At 48.8% G+C, this 19,800-nt stretch overlaps 1 protein-coding gene across 4 annotated transcripts in view; it reads right to left on the bottom strand.

Moving 5' to 3' along the window:
* Nucleotides 1-19,800, bottom strand: part of Eva1c (eva-1 homolog C) — a 66,494-nt gene that overhangs the window by 16,387 nt on the left and 30,307 nt on the right. For 3 of the 4 annotated variants that reach the window (XM_055614874.1, XM_055614877.1, XM_055614878.1), the window contains exons 2-4: nucleotides 18,549-18,745; nucleotides 15,504-15,627; nucleotides 8,644-8,796 (exon numbers count right to left, since the gene is read on the bottom strand). In XM_055614874.1, coding sequence (XP_055470849.1) covers nucleotides 8,644-8,796; nucleotides 15,504-15,627; nucleotides 18,549-18,745 — 474 coding nt within the window. The remainder of the gene's footprint in view (nucleotides 1-8,643; nucleotides 8,797-15,503; nucleotides 15,628-18,548; nucleotides 18,746-19,800) is intronic. The other variant, XM_055614875.1, reaches the window with a different exon arrangement.

The following is a 19,800-nucleotide window of genomic DNA, read 5'->3' as shown; positions in this document are numbered from 1 at the left end:
ACAATCACCTAATCTAAGATTTGAAAGCCCCTGCTAACAGACTCTGAACACCATCCATTCTTTAGAGAGAGCTTACCTTGCCTCAGACACTTCTATCTCATAACCAGAGACTTTGTTTTAGCTGTGACCTCAGGAAATGGCCAAGGTAACTGAGGCCTGACTCAGGGCTGGCTGTGCTCCTATTGATGCTGAGCTCTGGGCCATTCCCAGGATTTTGTTTTTTCTTTAAAGGTGGTTATTTCCCCGCCCACGCGGGTTTTGCTTCTGTCGCTGCCAGGTTCCCTCCTCCCCGATACATGTGATAACAAGATATTCGACCATTTGAATTCTTAACTTTTTGGCAATTGTTTAACACTATGACTGAAGTTAATCACTCTTGCAAGCCAGTGTTTATTTAGATAATTGGGCTGGCTGCTCTTAAGTGGCCCTGCCTTGGCAGTGGAGAGTTCCTGGCACCTTGATCTTGGCTGAAAAGCCCAGGCCTGCCTACACTTGGCCTTGGGACAGCCTCAGCCCAGCCTTTGAGGCCTATTGTGTGGTTTCTCATTCTCTTATTAAGGAAATAGCAGAATCCCTGGAGCCCACCCAGAAAATGTGGCCACAGCAGGAAATGACACCCGTAGCGCAGGCCCACCCTGCTGCCCAGTTCTCTGGGAAGGTTCCCCTCTTGGCTCCAGTGGAAGGGCTGCTTTGACTGGTGCTCACAGGACCTGTCACTCCCCTTTGAACTCACGCCTTTTCTTGCACTATCCACTCCCCCAGATGAATTTCAGTGGTAACAGGAATGCCTCTGGCTGGGCCACCCTCAACACCAAGAAGAACCCAGACCTCAGTTGGTTTGCCCCCACAGGATTGTAAGCTGTCCCCTTTTGTGGTCACTTCTGAACTGTAACCACCTGCTTAGATATTCGCCTGCTGTGGGGCAGCAGCAATGCGTCCCCAGACTCACACCAGAGGCAGCAATGCGCCCCCGGACTCACACCAGAGACAGCTATGCGTCCCCGGACTCACACCAGAGGCAGCTATGCGCCCCCGGACTCACACCAGAGGCAGCTATGCGCCCCCGGACTCACACCTGAAGCAGCTATGCGCCCCCAGACTCACACCAGAAGCATGCTTCTTGATAGTTCTGGAAGTTAGAAGTCCAAGACTGGCGTGCCAGCAGGGCTGACTGCACAGGGCCTCTGGCTGACTTGCCTGTCTTCATGTGGCTTCCAGACAGCACTTGCCTGTGTTCTGGCTCCCTCTTATTATAAAGGTGCAAATCAGATTGTTCAGAGCCTACTTGAATGTCCCCACATCAACTTAGCCTCTGCTTCAAAGGTCCTATTCACAAAGAAAGGCTCATCCTCAGATGCTGGCAGTAAGGATTTCATTGTGTGAGTTTTAGTGAGGCATCAGACAATATTCAAGATTCCAGCCATAGTGTTCTCCAGGAATTTTGTCCAGGAGTACCCTCTTCCCACACACACCAGGCCTGGTCTACACAGTATCGTAGAGGAGAGGTGGCCGGCTTCTTATTCTTTCACACCCTGTTCCCAGGAGAAGCCAGCTGCCATTTCACAGACACCCTCTGCCTGTGAGGGGAGGAACTGAAGCCGGTCACCAACAACCAGGGCCAACCTCCCACCCGACCCCTTGACCACCCTGAAAGCGCAGCCCTCCAGCCAGAGCTGTGACTGGTTGGGAGACTGTCCTGCACTGAAGGCAAGAACTTCTGCTCTCAGCTGCCCCTGAATTCCTGCTCCACGGAGGCCGCAAGACGACTCGGGTTTTATCCGAGCCCATTAAAACTCGGAGTATTTTATTACATAGCAAGAGGAAGTGGATACACAGGTTGATAATTAGGAGTGTGCGGCTGACACGGTGGCTTTGGGACCGGGCAGTGGGCAAGAGTTAGGAGGACCTTGAAGTAAATCTTGGAGAAAATGTAGGGGTTTTGATGAAAAAGCCCAGCATTCAGCAACCTTATACCCTGAAGTGAAGAGAAGCTCCGGGGCGGGCTGTCCCAGCTTACCCCTAAATGGGTACAGTAAGCTAGATGTTCCCTCCCCCCTGGGCTGCCCTAGCCATGGATTCGGGCATTAAGCAACTGCCTGTGTACCCTTCTCTATGCTCGGCCATATGAATGGATTTCTACCTAAAGGAAACAGACTGTTGATGGAAGTACCGCCCTAAATGACGCTGCGCTGTGCAGCCAGTGCCGATGACCTCAGCACCTGCCTTCCCATGCTTGGCCTAGCCCATTGCCATTCAGATGGGAAATGAGGGCCACTGCCTTCTCCGTGGCCCCAGAGCACAGCTGCGATGTGAGAACTCTCAGGACCTTGTGCTTAGTAAGCGGGTAGGTCTCAGGGATAGCCAGGCCATGGGCAGCCCTGGGGATGCATACCACAGCACAGTGGCATGGCTCCTGTGACCTCAAGAGTGGTACACACAAGTACTAAACTCTGCCTTGGGGAGAGGCCGCTCATGGTCACTCAGTCAGTTCCTCTTGAACGTTCTCAGCAGACAGAATCAGAGGTGGTCAGCACTAAAAGAACTCAGGGGCCACTGATGGCAGCATTCTTAAAAGGAGACCTAAAGCTGGGAGGGAGGAGGTTAGGAGTCCACGGAGTGGAATGGTGGCGGTGTGGCGTGGATAGGATCAACAGATACTGTATACATGTATGAAAATTTCAAATAATAAATAAAATGCTGCTAAGAGGAACCAATAGCAGCTGGGTGTGGTAGTGCAGGCCTGCAATCCCAGCACTCAGGAGGCAGAGGCAGGCAGATCGCTGTGAGTTTGAGGCCAGCCTGGTCTACAAAGCGAGTCCAGGACAGCCAGGGCTACACAGACAAACCCTGTCTCAAAAAACAAAAAGAAAAACAAAATTAAAGAAGGAAAGAAAGAACACAGTAGCTAGCTCTATATAGCAAAACCAAGATACAAGTTCAGAAATATTACAGTATGGGATAGTTATAGGAGGAAAACCAGTCGAGGACTACTATTCTCTGCTCTGCTAAGAGTCTATCAGTCCATCAAGACCCCAGCAGGAGGAAAGAGACAAAGCGTTGGTATGTACATGCTCATAGTCATCCAAAATCCAAAGAAGGCAACTTAAAGCGACATTACAGGGCTATTTTAGAAGTCTTAAGTTGGAAACCTTCAGGAAAATCAAACACCAGTCATCCAAAGCTTCAGGGCAACCCAAAGTTGTGCCTATTTATATATGCAAATTGGTATACATGTGCTTGTACATACAAATTAAGTTTGTACATATAAATCAATTAGGAAGCACTGTGATGATGGAAACAAGCCCCTCCCTCTTTTGATAGAAAACATATGGGAATTTATTCTAAAGAAACAACCCATAAAAACTACCAGCACACACTCATCTACAAAATGTATCCTGAAACTCAGGGACAGCAAAACCTTCCCAATAGGGAAGCCTCCAATCGATATGGTAGGCAATGTTGGGGTCTTCTTGGCAACACAGAAAAAGACCCTTGAAGGAAAAGATGCCAAAAGATAATTACAAAATTTATTCTTAGACATCAGGACTTAGAAGAAAACCAGAAAAATAAATATCTTGTCATTTGATGGTCAAAATTGTAGCTGAATCTTATTACTATTTATTACTGTTTGGTGTTTGTGCCAAAGACAATGACGATGTCTTAGAAAGTCTGAGAAAAATCTTCCTCCCAGTCTTTGAATACTGAAGCTACGCTGAGCTGTGGAGGCCAGAATGGTCCTTGACCATTCTGTGCCTGACAGGCCACCTCATCTCCACCAGAGCATGGGCTTGCCGAGGGGTGTGCTGACTAAAACCACCAGACCTCAGCTCATATGCATAGGAAAATATACAAGTCAATCTCCAAAGCCAGATGCTCTGGGCAGCCAACCACAGGGCTCCCCTTCACAGGCCCCTGATGAGAACCAGCCCTCAGCTCTCGAGTGTGCATCCATCTGAGCCCACACCAGGTCTAGAGTAAAGGCCAAATGTGCCTCTCCCTTCTTCAGAGCCATGTGCCTGGGCCACGGGAATGGCTGGGAACAGAGAACGGAGATCACACACACACATAGACACTGGCAGCCTGTGGCCCGGATGTGGCTGGTAGGCATGTTTTCTTTGGCTTGTTCAGTGTTTTAAAAGTTGGAACATTTCACTTTTTTTTTAAAACCTGGATTTCCAGCATTCCTGGAAGGCTTAGAGGCTATGATAACACCAAGCTCACATCCCAGCCTGCAACCCAGAGCCAAGGAAAGGCACCATGCCATGCTTACAAGGGGCTCTGATTCATTCACCCACCAAAGGTTCACAGGGCACCCATCCTGTGACAGGAGCTTCTCTGAGAATCCCACAGACACAGTCCCTGCAGAGCTCAGCCTCTGAGAGGATGAGCCTCCCACTCCTGACATGAAGATTTCCGTCGTGAAGACGGAGTTGGCAACAAGACCCTGTTCCAGCAGATGGTAGGGAAACCTGTCCGGAGCCATTCTAGATGACACCTAAGAAGTATGACAGAGCTGGCCACACAAAAATGTGGTGACATCCAAAAGACCACATTATGCAAAGGCCTGGGAGTATGGAAGGGCACAGAAGGCTGTAGAGATCGTGAGGGAAGATGTAGAGAGAAACAGGACTACAGCTGGCTTCTAAGTCTACGTACAATGGGCAGAGAGCAGGCTTTTACACAGCGGGACTGTGGTCTCCTTAACTTAAGTGAAACCTCCAGATGTTGCTCAGTGGAGAAAGGAGGGACCCCAAGGTCCAGTGAGAGATGCCCAGGGAGGGCTGGGAGCCAAGAGGCCATACTGGGAATGTGCTGTCACTGGGGAAGGGAGGGGAATGTAGGACCAGGGAGGAGGTGGATGGGCCACTTGGGGAGCAGGAAGTGTGTTTTGTTATTTGGGTGACATTAAACTTTATACAAAAGGACAAACAGATGAGTTTGTAGGGCATACTTCCCAGGTGCGGACAGCAACCATGATGCATTTTACCAAAGTTCTCTTAGCATCCAGCTTGACAAAAGTATCAGCCAGCAAAGGTTTGTGCCTTCTAAAAGATTTACTTATTTTTACTTTACCAATGTGAGTGTTTGCCTGCATGTATGCATGAGCACCAGGAAGGTGTGGCGGCAGGGTGGGGGCAGCCAGAAGAGGTTGTCTGATCCCTTGGAGCCGAAGTTTCATGTAGTCATGAGCCACCATGTGGGTGCTGGGAACCAAACCTGGGTCTCTGCAAGAGCACCAAGTGCTCTTAGCCACTGAGCCATCTCTCCAGCACAGTTCATAGCTTTACATTAAAAATAAATAAATAAATAAAGAGAGAGAGAGAGAGAGAGAGAGAGAGAGTGTGTGTGTGTGTGTGTGTGTGTGTGTGTATTTGTATGTGCGAGAGATGCATGCTTAGATGGAGGCCAGAGGTGAACATTAGGTGTCTTCATCTTTTGTTCTCTATCCTTATTTACTTATTTTTGACAAGAAGTCTCTCTCTAAATCTAGATCTCAATCTGCTAGATTAGCTGTCTCCAAATGCTCGGTACCTTCCTGTCTCCGACTCACAGTACTGGGATTTCAGGGTACACCCCCACACTTGAACTTTTTTTTTTTTTTTATGTGATTGCTAGGGACCAGAATTTGGGTCCTCTAAGGACTTCAAACTTGCAAAGCAAATAGTTTTCCCACCACCCCCTCTCCCCAACCCAAAGGTTTGTGTCTTTGCATGCATGGCTCCAACCCAAGGGACAAGTATGGACTCGAGGTTTCCATGTTTGGTCCTCAAGAGCCTTGACTTCCCCCTTGAGCCTTTCCCATGGCAAAGCACAGAGAAAAGAAAAGGCTCCGGTGTGCTGGCTGGGGGTCATTAGTGCAGTGAGGAGCTTCATCTTCATCGCTGCACGTGCAGAACAGCTTGCTGAGGGACAGGGGCAACAGTTTACTTTGGCCAGAGCATAAACCCATTGTTCCCATATGCTAAGCCAGGGTCCCTTCAAGCCACAGATCTTCCCGCACTGGCCAGGTAATCGATGGTGGGATGTTACCTCACTGGGCTGCCCTGAGGATGCCTCCAGCTCTCCAGGGAAACCTGGGGCCTAGCCCTTCACTTGATTGGGTGACTTCTCCCATGTAAATGTGACTCCTCTCCAGCTTCCTTGAAATGTCACCAGCTACCTGGTGACCACGGATCACTCAGCCAGCAGATCTGCTTACGAGGCTGAAAATCTGTGTGCTCAAAGGAACAGCTGGGACGCACATTAGATTTAGTAAGCCTGAGAAATTGGCTTCCCTTCCCCTGCTTTAAGAAGTGTTGCAGGGCCGGTGGGGAGGCCAGGCAAGTAAAGGCAGCTGCTCCCAAGCCTGAGTCTGATCCCTGGGACCCACCTGGGCAGAAGGAGAGGGCCAACTCCCACAAGTTGCTCTCTGACCTTTACACATGCACCATTATATGGTAAATAGGTAAATGTAGAAAATGTTTTAAAGAGAAATGGTGTCGGGGAAGAAGCACAGGAGAATGTATAATGAAACAGAACCCATGGCGTCCTGCGTGTGAATCCTCTCTTGAACAGAAAAAGGCTAAAAGGAAAAAAAAAAAAAAAAAAAAAGAGCCTATTTGCCACTAAGGGCCTTCAGGGTCCTTTGTCCGGCGACAGAATGTACATCACCAATGACACCCCAAGGGCCAGTAAGAGTGTGACAGAAACGCTTCTAAAAGAGACACCTCTGGGCAGCCTGGAGATGACAAGCCTAGGAGCAGAAGGTTCCTAAGATGGCCCAGGCCACGCCCCTTCTCCTAATGCTGGAGGCATGAAGACATCAAAGAGAGGGGGCTGAATCAGTCACCCTTGGGAAGCGAGCAGTGAAGAGACATAAACAGACAATCGGGATGGACCCTCACAGCTGCCTTTGACCCACTTGGCAATCACACATATGATGGAAGAAGGCTGGCTCCCTCTCTCAGATCACTTTGAGCATGCTAAGACAGTAGTTTCTCTTTGAAACCTCAGGTGCTGCCACAACCGCACACCTGAAGAGCCAGCTCGGCCTGGAGGCCAAGGGCTAGCAGCCATAGGAGCTACACCCAGGCCGTGTGGCTCCAGGCCTTTTTCCAGGCGTTCTGATCACAGCAAACTGGCTGGCCTCCGTCCACACTAATCTCCCTAGCCACACCTTTACATGTTTGTTCTTTGTTCCCTCCTTGGCCAGACTGAGAGGTTTTCAGATCTTTCCCTTTGGTCCCGGGTTTTGCTATAAATCTGACTAAAAGCAGCCAACAACGGCCATGTAGCAGCGAGAATCTTTTGTTGATTTGAAATCTCATTTGCCCAATAAACAAGCTCACCATCTTTACACGTGGTGTTCCACAAGGTTTTAGGGTGTGCACACCACACAGCAGGGCTCTTTGCTAACTTCATATAAGAACAACCTTCTCCCTGTTTTCTAAGAGGCTCCCCGTTTCCATCTAAGGCTAATTCACTAGTCTCTTCTGAACCCTCCCCAGAACTGGCCAGTAACATTTGCTTTCTGACAATATAAACTTTTCCCAGCCCATTCCTCCTGACTCCTCTGACCTCTGCTCATTAACCAGTTTCAAAGCCACTTCCTCCCTCCCGGACATAGATAGAGTAATAACCCTATTGACTCCCAGTGCAGATTTTCTGAATTAGTTTTCTGGGTTTTGTTTTAATGTAACAAAATACCCCAGCTGAATAACATTATAAGGGGGAAAGGGGGCTCATGGCGCTGGTCCAAGGTCAAGAGCCTGCATCTGATGATGTCCTTCTTGCTGGTGGCTTCCAGGCAGCACAGGGTCCCACATAACCAGAGACAGGAATGTCTGTAGAGGTCTCCTCTGGTCTCCCCTCTTCTTCTAAAGGGTTCAGTCATGGGGGCTCCCCACTGAAAACATCTAATCCCCCCAAAGCTCACCCCTCTAAATGCCTCTGCGACATCAAGTCTCCATCATTTTAATATGGAAAAATGCCCATCGGGGATTGAATTCTGGTGCATGAACCTTGCAAGGCATGCAAGCTACATCCAAACATCACGAGGCCTTCAAGGCGTGTGCTCCTGGCAACAATACAGCACAATACATATTTATATCATATGTTATATGTCATATGGAATATTATAGAAGGTCTTATAAACAATCTTCTGATATTGTGATGTAGCATTGAGGTCCACAAACGTGCGGGCCCTTTTCATAGCTGTTGTCACCAAGGGCCGGCAAGATGGACACTCCTGGGAACAAAGGAAATGTGCCTGCACCTGTTCAATGCAGGAACTTGTTCCCCTGAGTATTCCCAGTCTGGGCTTGGGTAAACCCACAGTTGCAGAGCTCATGCATATGGAGCCAGCTGTGTCCGTTCCTTTCTTATGCCTCCCTGTGCCCTGCTGGAAGGTCCCTCTATGACTGGGTAGATCACAATGCCTAGAACAGGGCCCCAAACGCAGCAGGTGCTCTCTGTTTGCTCCCTGTAGAATGACAGAAGTGCTAATGGATTCAGGACTAGGGGGCAGAGAGGCCATTAAGGTGAAAAGGATGCTCTCATCCTTGACTTTCCCTCTCCTGCAGGTAAGAGCCACACTTCACAGCAGACCCAGGACCACAACCTACTCAGACAACAGCCCGGTTATAGCCAAATAAGACCACCTACCAAAGGGGGGCAGCAGCTCCGCTGCGGAGGAACAGATGTCTCTGTGCTGGGTCCTCCGGCCATAGGTGACAGAGTAGATATTGAGAAACTTGGACTCATGGCAGTGCAGTTTCAGCTCCTGGTCTTCACACACAGTCTTGTTTTTCAGTTCATCTGGAGGAGAAGCGGAAACCAGCGACAGATGAGCCTCGCTGAGAAGGAATGGCTGGGGACCATATAAGTCCCGCAGGAGTGGGGAGGGAGGCCCCTTGCAGGAAGCAGGTGGGAAGTAACTAGAGGGTAGAGAAAATACCCCCAACCCCAATCACACTGACACACTTAGGGCCAGGGTGGGGCCCCTCAGGTCCTGGGAAGAGCAGGCTTTTGGGGGGAGTTCCTCCTGCTTCATTAGAACAAAGATTCATAAATAAAAGGAAGCCGCCGCTAAATGCTGGCTGCAGACTCATATGCCGCAAGCCCTCGCTTCCGGCTGCACAACCTCCTCCCCAACTGTCTGAATCTACTGTACTTTGTTCACAAAGAACACAGAGCGTGGCTGGGGCATGCAGAGCTCAGCCGGTGGAGTGTTCGCTTGCCCAGCACACATGAAGCCCCAGTACCACACAAATCGGACCTGAGGGCTCAGGCCTGTAATCGCAGCACTGAGGAGGTGCAGGCTGGAAGACATAATCCTCACATTCCCAGCTGTATAGCAAGTCTGGGGCCATTTGGGAATATATGAGATCCTGTTTTAAAAGGAGAGAGAGAGAGAGAGGAGAGAGAACTCATTCTTGTAATTCAGGCACTCAGAAGGCTGAGGCAGGCAGATCTCTGTGCTACCATAGTTAAAATCTCTCTTTACAGTATCATACAGAGTTGACATTTTCATGAACTGCAAAGGCAAAAAGTCTTTGTTTTACAATCTATATACAGCATATGGTAAAACCATCCATTTAAGAAGAAATTTAAACTTTACTGTGTGTGTATGTGTGTAGGAGTAGGTGTCGCAATGCATATAAGGACAGCTGAGACTGCGGGTTCTTTCCTTCTACATGTGAGCCCCAGGTCACCAGGCTCGGCAGCGAGTGCCTTTACCACCGAACCATCTTGCTGATTCAGATAAGAGTTTATAATAATGATGTTTCTTTCCTTCTTTCTTCCTCTCTCTCTTCTTTCTTTCTCTCTTTCTTTCTCTCTTTCTTTCTTTCTTTCTTTCTTTCTTTCTTTCTTTCTTTCTTTCTTTCTCTTCCTTCCCTGCCTCTTCCATAGTTTATTTTTTTGAGACATGTGTGGCCCTGGCTCTCTTGGAATTTGCTCTGTAGACCAGGCTGGCCTTGAGCTCAGACATCTGCATGCTCTTACCTCCCACAAGCTGGAATTAAAGGCTCGTACCACCACCAGCCAACAATGTTTTTTTTCTTTTTAAAAGTAATCATTTCTTTTACAATAATTTGGTGTGACCAAGGAGTAGCTATAGGAAACTTGGGCAGAAGACAGCAATGTTCTATGGCTGAATATGGTCAAAAGAACACAGGTCAGTAAACTTACTAAAGGTTGTTGGACTGTTCATTTAAAATGGGTGGATTTCATGCTATATAAATTATACCTCAAGTTATTTTTTTAAATGATGATAATTAATATTGAGGACTTCCCTGCACTTGGTCCTGTTCCAAGCATTTTTGATGTAATGAACCTCACCCACAGCAGCCTTTTACTGGGCTACCTCTTCAGAGCCAGCTAGTACAGACAGCAAGGGATAATGACAAGATGCCTGGGCTAGTCTTTGTCTGGAAGGAACCAGTTTCCCCAAGAAAGAAAGCTCTTGCTTTTCATGGCCCTCCTTCAGCTCACATTTATCTTCCACTCTGCCTGATGCCTCAAATACCTCAAGACTAAGTTCCCCTAAATGTGATCCGAGACCCACTGACTTGAAATCCAGTTAGCACATTGTCACCAGCAAATTTAAAAAATACAGAGCCGCTGGGAGTAGAGGCACACAGCTGTAATCCCAGCGCTCGGGCAGCCTGGGTAGGAAAGTTGGGAGTTTAAGGCCATTCTAAGCTGCAGAGTGAGTCCTGTCTCCCCCCTCTCTCCAGGGAAAGGGGAAAGAAAAAGAAAAAGAAGAGAGAAAGGAATGATTAGAAATCATCCAAAACAGCAAGGGCACTCCATAAAGATAAGCACTGCTGTAATTTCAAAAGACCATCCTTCAGCTGTGTTAATGTGAGTGTGTGTCATGTTGGCCAATAAGCACAATGTTTTCCTTACTGTGGGTTGGAATCCAAACGTTTTGAAAGCTCTCACCAGAACCCTTCCAGAAAAGCATATGCAGTCCACACCAGAGCTAGGACAGCTGGCTGACCTTTGACAGAACCAACAATGCTTAAATTCCAAAATTAAAACATGAAAGAAAACAATCTCCAGTAAGGAACCCCACCTCCCCAAGACTTGGAAGTTCCTGTGATTCTTCACCAAAAGCTGAAAAGAAGCAGAAAGACCAAACTGTGGGTCACAGGCAGAAAGACACTTCTGATCTCAAGATGCCAGCTTTAGTGCTGAGCCCAGGGCTGGTCTTTAATATAGCCCCCCCAACACCCCCCCAGCAGGTCGCTTCTGTGATTTTAGGAAACCCACAACCAATCACAGCTTGAAAAGAGTAAATAGAAAATTCTAGAAGAAAACAGTTCCTAAATTTTAATCTGCCCCCTTCCCAGAGCTGTGCTGTACTCTTCTGCAGCTGGGCTCTAAGCAGACCTGAGTCTTTGCCCAGCATATCCACCCTGTATGTCGCTTGGTTTATTGTTTTAACTGTCAGACCTGTTGTCGAAATACTGAAATAGGTATATCCGGACAACCCCAATCTTGCTTCCTGACTGCCCCCAAAATACAAGAATATTAATGGTGGCAATGTTGTGGTAAGCATGGTTACAACTTTTGTCTTATTATTGTTACAGAGCTCTCACTATGCCTAATTTACAAATTAAACTTTATCATGGATGTGTATCTATAGGAAAGCCACAGTAAATATAAGGTTTGATAATATCTGTGGCATCAGGTGTCCACAGCCCCTCTTGAAGCATGTCCCCTCTAGATAAGATGATTTTATATATATATATAAATGTGGCCAAAATGCAATCAGAGCAGGAGGCAGGCCGTCCATGCTCACAGACCCGCCCTTCTATAGTCATTTGACACGGGAGAACCAGGGGGCAGGGCACAGGAGCCTGGTGGTAGTACATATTTAGAAGACCCTTGACCAGCTCACTAGAGTCTCAGCACAAGATTTTACACTTGGATCCAAGGAAAAGTTTGTCTCTTTCCAAATGAAAAGACTGGCTCTGTGACTTTGGGGTGCTAGTGTCTTTTCGGTAAGCTGAGTGAGCCCAGAGGGGCAGAAGTTTTTCTGTCTGAGTAGATGTTCAATATCACTAACACCGATGCTTCTCCTGACGTCAGAGGGTGACAACTGGCATCCACGCATAAAACAAAACATGGGAGCTACACAGAGAGCGCTTGCAATCAGGAGAATGCCTGCCAGGGGCAGGGCACCTCTAAAACAGAGGAGGGAAAGCTGGGACAACCAGACTTCAAAGTGAATTTTGACCTGCAAAGGTTATGTCCAAATAATCCCATAGTGAGTTGAAAAATCATAAAGTTGAAAATACAGATGTCATTTTTTTTAACCAAAATTTTTTTCCTTTAAAAAATGTATTCATAATACATTGAACACACCTAAGCTACAAAGCCAGAGGTTGCAGGGAGAGAGCCGACTCCTGCAAATTGTCCTCTGCCCTCCACACACAGGCCCTGACAGGGTCCCTCCCCATGTGGGAGCTGCTGCTTGAAGCCACTGCTAAGTGTGGAAGAAAGCAAGGACAGTATCGCATGCGCTCAGGGAAACACAGAATTCAAAATTCACTGGGTTCGATCCCCAGAGGGTAAACAGATAGATATTCAAAGTCCAGTCTTGCCCAGACTGGGCCTCACTTAGTGCCAGGGACCGGTTCCCTTTCACCTCTCAGCGGTGGCCTGCCAAAGGTGGGAGGGCAGCAATCTGCCGGGACAGGAGTAGCTTGGCACTGGCCTTGCTCACGGCTGTCGATGCAAGGCGATGTTAGAATTCAAATGGACATTTGGTCGCTTGGATTGTGTCCTCAGACTCCGAACTGACAGCGGGCCATGCCATTGCCAGCACCCAGGACACTGCCAATAGCACCCCCACCTCTGCTCCGGGTGTGTCGCTGCCTGTCAGCCACGCACATCATGGGAACTATATTAGTCTGTTTATGGGAATACAAAGCAGCTGTGACTCCGCCAACTCTACCCGTGCTAAGCGTTTTACAAACAGCGTGGTGTCATTGCAGCAGCCTGCAGGGAAGGGCACTTCTTCACTGCACAGCTGAGCAAGGGTCCCTCCACTGCCCAAGATCACACAGCAGCTCTGAGCGCAGAAGGCTGCCCATCCAGAACTGCTTAGATGCCAGGCTGCCCTGAGGCCAAATTGCCTGAAGGAGGGAAGGAAGAGAAATGCGGGAATGTGTGGCACCTTTGGCAGAAGGGGGTTGCAGTGCAGCCGTCTGGAAACTAGCTCCGAAACCCAACCAGAAACCCAGCACTGGGCTGTGGCACCTGCCCTGGTGCTCCTGTCGTGTGGACTTCTCAGAACACGAAACTGGGGAGACACACACAGATGTCTCCGGGGTGCAGCCTGGGGTGCAGCTGAGGGCTAGATGCAAGGATCACAGCAGAGCAGTGACTAGCCAATCGGAGGAGTCTCCGCAGGTGGGAGGACTGCAGAAAAGGAGAGGCAGAAAGGTGGAGAGAAAAACCTCACCTACGCCTTCTGAGACTCTGCCTCTGACTGCCAAGGACCAGGTCACACAGCGACCACTGCCTCCGGTGTTTCTCTCGGGCGCAGCCGGGGTGGACCTTTACCTACCCTACACCTCCCAGCGTAAAGGCTGCTGTGGTTTGTCTCCTCCAGCCTCACACCGGGAGTACAATCCCTATTGGGAAGTATCGAGAGGGTAAAGACTCAACCTAACTGTGGTGTGTAGAGATGGGACCTTCCTGCGATTAGGATTAGGAAAGGTTAAGGTTGGGGGGGGCACACCCTTGCTCTCTTCATCTCCAGTCCACAGTAGCCCCACTGTCATCACCTCACTCTCCAGTTGCAGACGATCTGAACTGCTGTTTTTGAAAGGAATAGTTGCTTTCATCAGGGACGGTGGGGACTGAGGGTGGAGAAAAATGAAGGCAAATCTAATGGCAACCAAGGGCACAATTACGTTTTTCAGAGTCAGCTACAGGAAGCTGCAGCTGCCCGTGAAGAATACAGAGACCTTGAAGTGGTGTTCCTGGTCTTTGGCCCAGTTAGGGGGTGTTGGGATGTGGTGGGGGAGGGGAGGGGAGGGACCTCACAAAGGGATGTTCAATGGTCACTTGTGATTATGTGAGTGTGTAAGTGTGTGTGTTTGTGTGTGTGTGCATGTATGTACAGGGGAGTGTGAGACAGCAGGTGCGTGTATGAGTGGGCATGTTTGTATAAGAGAGTACAAGGCCATGGCAATGTGTGCGTGATAAGTATAGGAGAGCGTCTCTTGACTCTGCTATGAGTGTGTGGATACGTGCGTGCTCACTGATATACAAGTCTGGGTGTGGGTGTGTCTGCAAATACAGTACTAATTCCATCCCTTTCCTGCTGTCCCTGGGAGAATGTTGGAGAGTAACCTGCTGTCTGCTGAGAGGGTCTGGGAACTGCTTCCCCGAAAAGCAGCAGGGCCCTGGGTCTCCACATGGCCCTATGGCCCCACCTCAAGGCCTAGACGACAGGGTCTTAGAAATGACAGAGAACAAGATGAAAAAAAATAAAAGACTTGACCTGGGGTAGCAGACAGGAAACTGTGAAAACCACTATTTCTAACATCTGGTTGCATGCTATTACTATGATTTCTTTTCAACAAGTTGTTCAAGCTAAGCCTGCTAGAAAGACAAATACCACCACACGGGAGATCCCTAGCTGCTAATTTCTCTCTCTCTCTCTCTCTCTCTCTCTGTGTGTGTGTGTGTGTGTGTGTGTGTGTGTGTGTGTGTGTATGTGTGTGTGTATTGGGGTGTAGGTGTAGGAAGTAAAACTAGAAAGAGGTCTTCACAGAGGGAAAAAGGAGATCTTAAGGAAGTGAAGAAAATGAGTAATAGAATTCATGTGCCATGAAGGTAGAAAGGCGACTAGGCTTCAAAAGGTCATTACTTTGTGTGCTAATTTAAAGTAAGAGAGAATGTCTCCTGTTCCCTGTCCTCTCAGCTGGCTGCAGGCGCATCTCAGGAGCCTGGAAATGAGGCCTGCCCCATGAACATGGTTACTTAGTGCTTGCAGTAGGTTGACCATAAAGCCTGTGTGATTATGGATGGCAGAAGTCAGTGGAGAAAGCACAAGAAGAACCAGGATGGGAGAGATTGCTCCAGCATGCCTTGCGTTCACAAGAATGGCGGCAGCCAGTCCACGCACATGTGGGGTGGTGGCTTGGGTTGGAACCCGTGCCACTGAGCCCAGTGGATATCAAGCCTCGTAACTCAGCTACCTCTGAAAAGCAGATTCTGTCCCTCGTTTTGAAAGAAAACACTTGTATTTCCTCCCCTCTGTGGGTATTTTCAGCATTGAGTTTTAAACCTTGAGAAAGATTTTTACATTCGTATATCTGTAAGCATGAGCTCACACATGTGTGTTAGCGTGCTTGCCTCTCTCTCTCTCTCTCTCTCTCTCTCTCTCTGATCTTCCTGTTAAGGGATTGAGGTTGGATGGGTAGAGGACTTTGGTCAGGAGTGTCCACAAAACTAGGGGCCAATTCCCAACAAACTGTCCCCCCTCAGAAGTTACTTACTAGGTTGGCATTTAAAGGAGACCAGGAGGTATTTACTGCTTCCTGGACAAAGGTCAGGTCCAAAGACACGGCTATTGACCAGGAGGTGGCAGGCCCGCTGGTTCTGGCACTCGTCCAGCACCTTCTGGAAGGAGGCAGAAAAAGACAGGCTTGTGAACTGCACACAGTGTCTGCTGGACCCCAAACCTGGGTTGCTCTAGTCCCTGAGGGAGTGAGGCATCCCTGCCTGGCCTGAGCTGTGTCTTGAAAGCACAGGGGGGGGGGGGTGGGGAGGCAGCTCTCTGCAACTTCCAGAAGGAAGAACCTGGTCCAGAGAGCCAGACCCATGGGAAAGTCGGCCCCAGCCAGCCACAGTGGGTACTATGGCTGACTCTTAAAAAGTGCTACCCCTCAAAGGATCCAGGGTGTGCGAGTGAGATCATGTCACAAGCTTGAAAACTGAGAGAGCTGTGATGGCCAGGAATTATCACCATACCTCCTTACCTTTAGGAATGGCCACACACAGGCCCTGGGAACTTGGGAAAGGCTTCAAACACCCAAACTTGTTCCACCAATATACACATACATACATATATATATGTGTGTATATATATACGATTCTCACCCTTGACAAACTCAAGGGCATGGGCCTGTGACCTTGTTGCTGAGCGATTTCTTTATTGAAATTATTTGTTTGATTATTTAGTCAAAAGGTTTCTCTCTCTCTCTGCTTGTGGAAAACTCTGTGTTGCTTCATAGAATGATCCATGACTTTTTACTGCTCCTCTGGGCTCTGGCTCCCAAGAAAGCCCTGCCCAGAATAAACTCAGGTCCTAGCTTTGGTTCTGATGGAGACGCCAAGTCCGGAAGGGGGAAAGTTCTTAAGAATCTGGTTATAACTTTAGGACTGGATTTCATGCAGAGTTTGAAGCTTTTCTGACTTACCATGTTCTTATGGCAGCTCAGTGCAAAGATCACATATTTCCATGAAGGATGTTGGTCCTACCTACCACCTCAGGGGCCCAGGAGAGGAAGATCTGTCCCTTTATGCCTGTAGGAGGCACAGCTCTTGGATGATGTACATCAGCCTGGCATGGCTGATGGTCTGGGTGAATTACACAGCCTTTGGGTGTTTCTGTAAGGCTCTTCCATCCCAGCCTCAGAGTAGGCCCTGAGGCAGGCTGGGTTCAAACCATGTTACCAACTGCAAAGGCAGAGAGGCGCCATGGTGGCTTCCTTGGCAAATGTTAACCTGTCCCTCAGGACATGGGCTGACTCAGCTGCCAGTGTAATGGGACGTCCCACGGGAAAGGGACTTGCTGAGTGGAAGAGCCATGTGCAGAGATGTTTCTGGCAGGCTCACCTCTGAGCGGCATCGGGACTGTGTTCACAGATACTAACATGTCAGCTTAAATGGAACTTCCTCTTCCCTCAGGCTGGAGCAAGAATGCCACAGTGCCAGCAGTTCATGCTTTCACCAGGCAGGCAGTGCCACCCTCCTGCTGCTGGCCAGCTCTTTTCATGCCCCTTGGGGGCAGCAGAGTCTGGCCACCTAGGCTAGGTGAGGGAGGAGATTGGCAGGCAGGACTACGGCTCTTGGAAGGGAGGCTCCGAGGAGAGAAACTGAGGCAGGGTGGGGCACACAAGGACTTGACACTTGACACTTGACACTACTCTTGTCTTCCAAAGAAACATGTTGCTGCTCGTCATAGCGTAAACCATGTCGAGGGAACTCAGCCGGACACGTTTTTTTGAGTTGTTCACCAGGGACACAACTACCCTGATGCTACAGGTTTTGGACTGAAAAGGAATAAGTGATATGAAAAATAGAAAAATATTTGCATCATCTAAAATTTTTGCTTCTTCTCTGTGGGCATTAGGAAAAGCATAACAGAAGTCTCCTCAGGCCTTCTGGTAAATTAACCTTCCTCTACATATTTTATGCTGACCAATAATCTAGCTGACTTCTAACGCCATTTGCTGTAAAGAACTTGAGAGGCATTAAAATCACCCTTAAATAAAGCCCAGCCAGTGAGTGACTTAGTACTTTGGCCAGGTAGCTGAGGTGACAGAGTATAAGTTGCTTGGATAAAGTTGGCCTTACTAGCACAGGCCTGTCATCCCAGCTTTGCACAGAGCAGGATGGAGGTTCATGGCCCACCTGGACTACAGAGCAAGTTCAAAGCTAGCCTGGGTAACTTAGCAAGACACTGACTGAGAAACGAAAAAGGGCTGAGACTATAGCTTGCCTAGTGGTATAGTGCTTGCCCAACATGTAGGAGATCTTAGGCTCAGTTAATCCCCACTACTGAAAAAAGTTGCATGAATAAGCCACAAACAGTCTAAAACCACCAGTGATTTGACTTCTATATGTACCAATTTTCCCTCAAAGATGCCCAAGGAGAAAGAGAAGAAGGAGAAGAGGGGGAGGAGATGCGGGAGGAAAGAGCAGGAGGGAGAGGAAGAGAAAGAAGAGAAGGGAGGAAGGAGGAAGAGAAAGAGGAGGAGGAGTTGTTATCCCTGGCAGTCTTCAGAAGAAAAACAAGTCCGACCAAGACCACTCAAAATATCTCCAAATGAGAACAACATGGTTGTCTACATCCAGAGAAGTGAACCAGGAGGAACAAAAGATGACTATTGATATGTCTCTTGAAGCATTCTCTAGGGAATTCATCATAACCTCTGATTCGGGTGTCAGAAAGACACCTGGGTTCCCCCCTTTCCACTGGCACTTTATCAGTGATGTGGGCCTGAAGGCTATTTCTGCTACAGGGAAGAGTGTGCCTGTGAGCAGCTTCACACTGAAAGTGTGCCGAGGGAATTCTCCATTGTGTGCGGATACCATCGTATTCATGGCAAAGACTCATTTTGGGAATCAAGTAATAGCTTACTTGTAAAAATTAATAATGTATAGTAATGGGGGTTCTCACAGATTTTTGCTTTGAATGAACTGAAGCATCACATATATATGAACATAGAAAAAAAGAGGGAGAGAGGAGACCAGAAAGAGGAAAGAGAGAGGGAAAAGCTATTTCATGATCTCAGCACATCCACGAAACGTAATACCTGCAAAGTGGTGGCTGCCACACAGGTCAGGTTGTCTTTCCTCTGGGAGGTAGGCTCCTCGGAGCTACACATTTGGTAATCCTGCCCATAAAAGGCCGATTGGACACTTATTGTAGAATGCCGAGGGCACTGTAGATTCAAATAGTCCCCGTCACAGGCATAGGCGGTGTGGTTTTGCAGGAGTTTGGTTAAGTAACCTGGAAAATAGTCAGCTGGGTTACAGGAGCCCCAGGAAGCCCCCCCGCCCCGTTCCTGCACAGGTTTCAGAGCACGGAGCCGATGATAGCGTCCCTGAGGCGGGCTGCTGGGTTGAGAAGGTGTGCTGTGCAGATCTGAGGCAGGTGACCAAGTGACACCACAGGGGCTGTGGGGCCAGGTGCTGGCCTTTCCTGCATGGGACAGGTATCTTAGTCTGTGATGGCCTGCTGTGGGGCTCGGAGGGCTCCACTCTCTTCAGGCAGCACACTAAGGCATTGGCCAAGAGCCCAAGGAATCTGGAAGAGCCTCTGTAGAACAAGAAAGTAGGCTGAGTGGGTGTCCCTGGGCATGTGGACACCTGTCCCGAGGAAGACTTGGGTTTTCTAATCTCCACACCTTCCTGGACTAAGGGAATGCCATTCAACTTCAGGAAACCACTCCTGGGCCTGCCTTGCCTCAGAGGAAAGTTGGAAAGGACCGCCTGCATAGGGTAAGGCCTGCCAGGAAGAAGTTCAGGGGGTGAGCCAATGGGAAATACAGGGGAGCTTTGTTGTGGGTTGAATAGCATATCTCCAGACTCCTATTGCGCCTCAGAATGTGACTTCATCTGAAAGAGGAGTGCAGGCGTAATTAGTTAAAAGGAGGGCATGCTGAACTCAGGAGAAGCCTTACTGCCATATGGTTAGTGTTCCCATCAGGAGAGAAGAGAGGATGGAAACAAGACAGTGATCTGGGTGATGGATCTGCACAATCCAAGGGAAGCCAAGGGTGGCGGGCCACCAGCAGAACCCTGGGGGTGCAGGAAGGGCCTTCAGAGGGTGCGTGGCTCTGCCAATGCCTTGATTTCAGGCCTCTGGGACAACAGCATAGGAATTCTGAAGTACACAGCCACCCATTTGGGAAATTGTTCCAGCACCCATGGGAACAATAAACTCCACGTCTGTCCCAGTCTGTTCCATGTCCTCTCAAGCAGTTGGAGGAGCCAGGCTGGGCTTGGGCTCTGAGAAACTCTGAGAACCTACAGCCCAGAATGTCTAGAGCTTGGGCTGGTTCT

The sequence above is a fragment of the Psammomys obesus genome, unplaced genomic scaffold (assembly GCF_907164565.1).
Source record: "Psammomys obesus unplaced genomic scaffold, mPsaObe1.curated_primary_1811, whole genome shotgun sequence".
Taxonomy (NCBI): Eukaryota; Metazoa; Chordata; class Mammalia; order Rodentia; family Muridae; genus Psammomys; species Psammomys obesus.
This window is presented reverse-complemented; position numbering and strand designations above follow the sequence as displayed.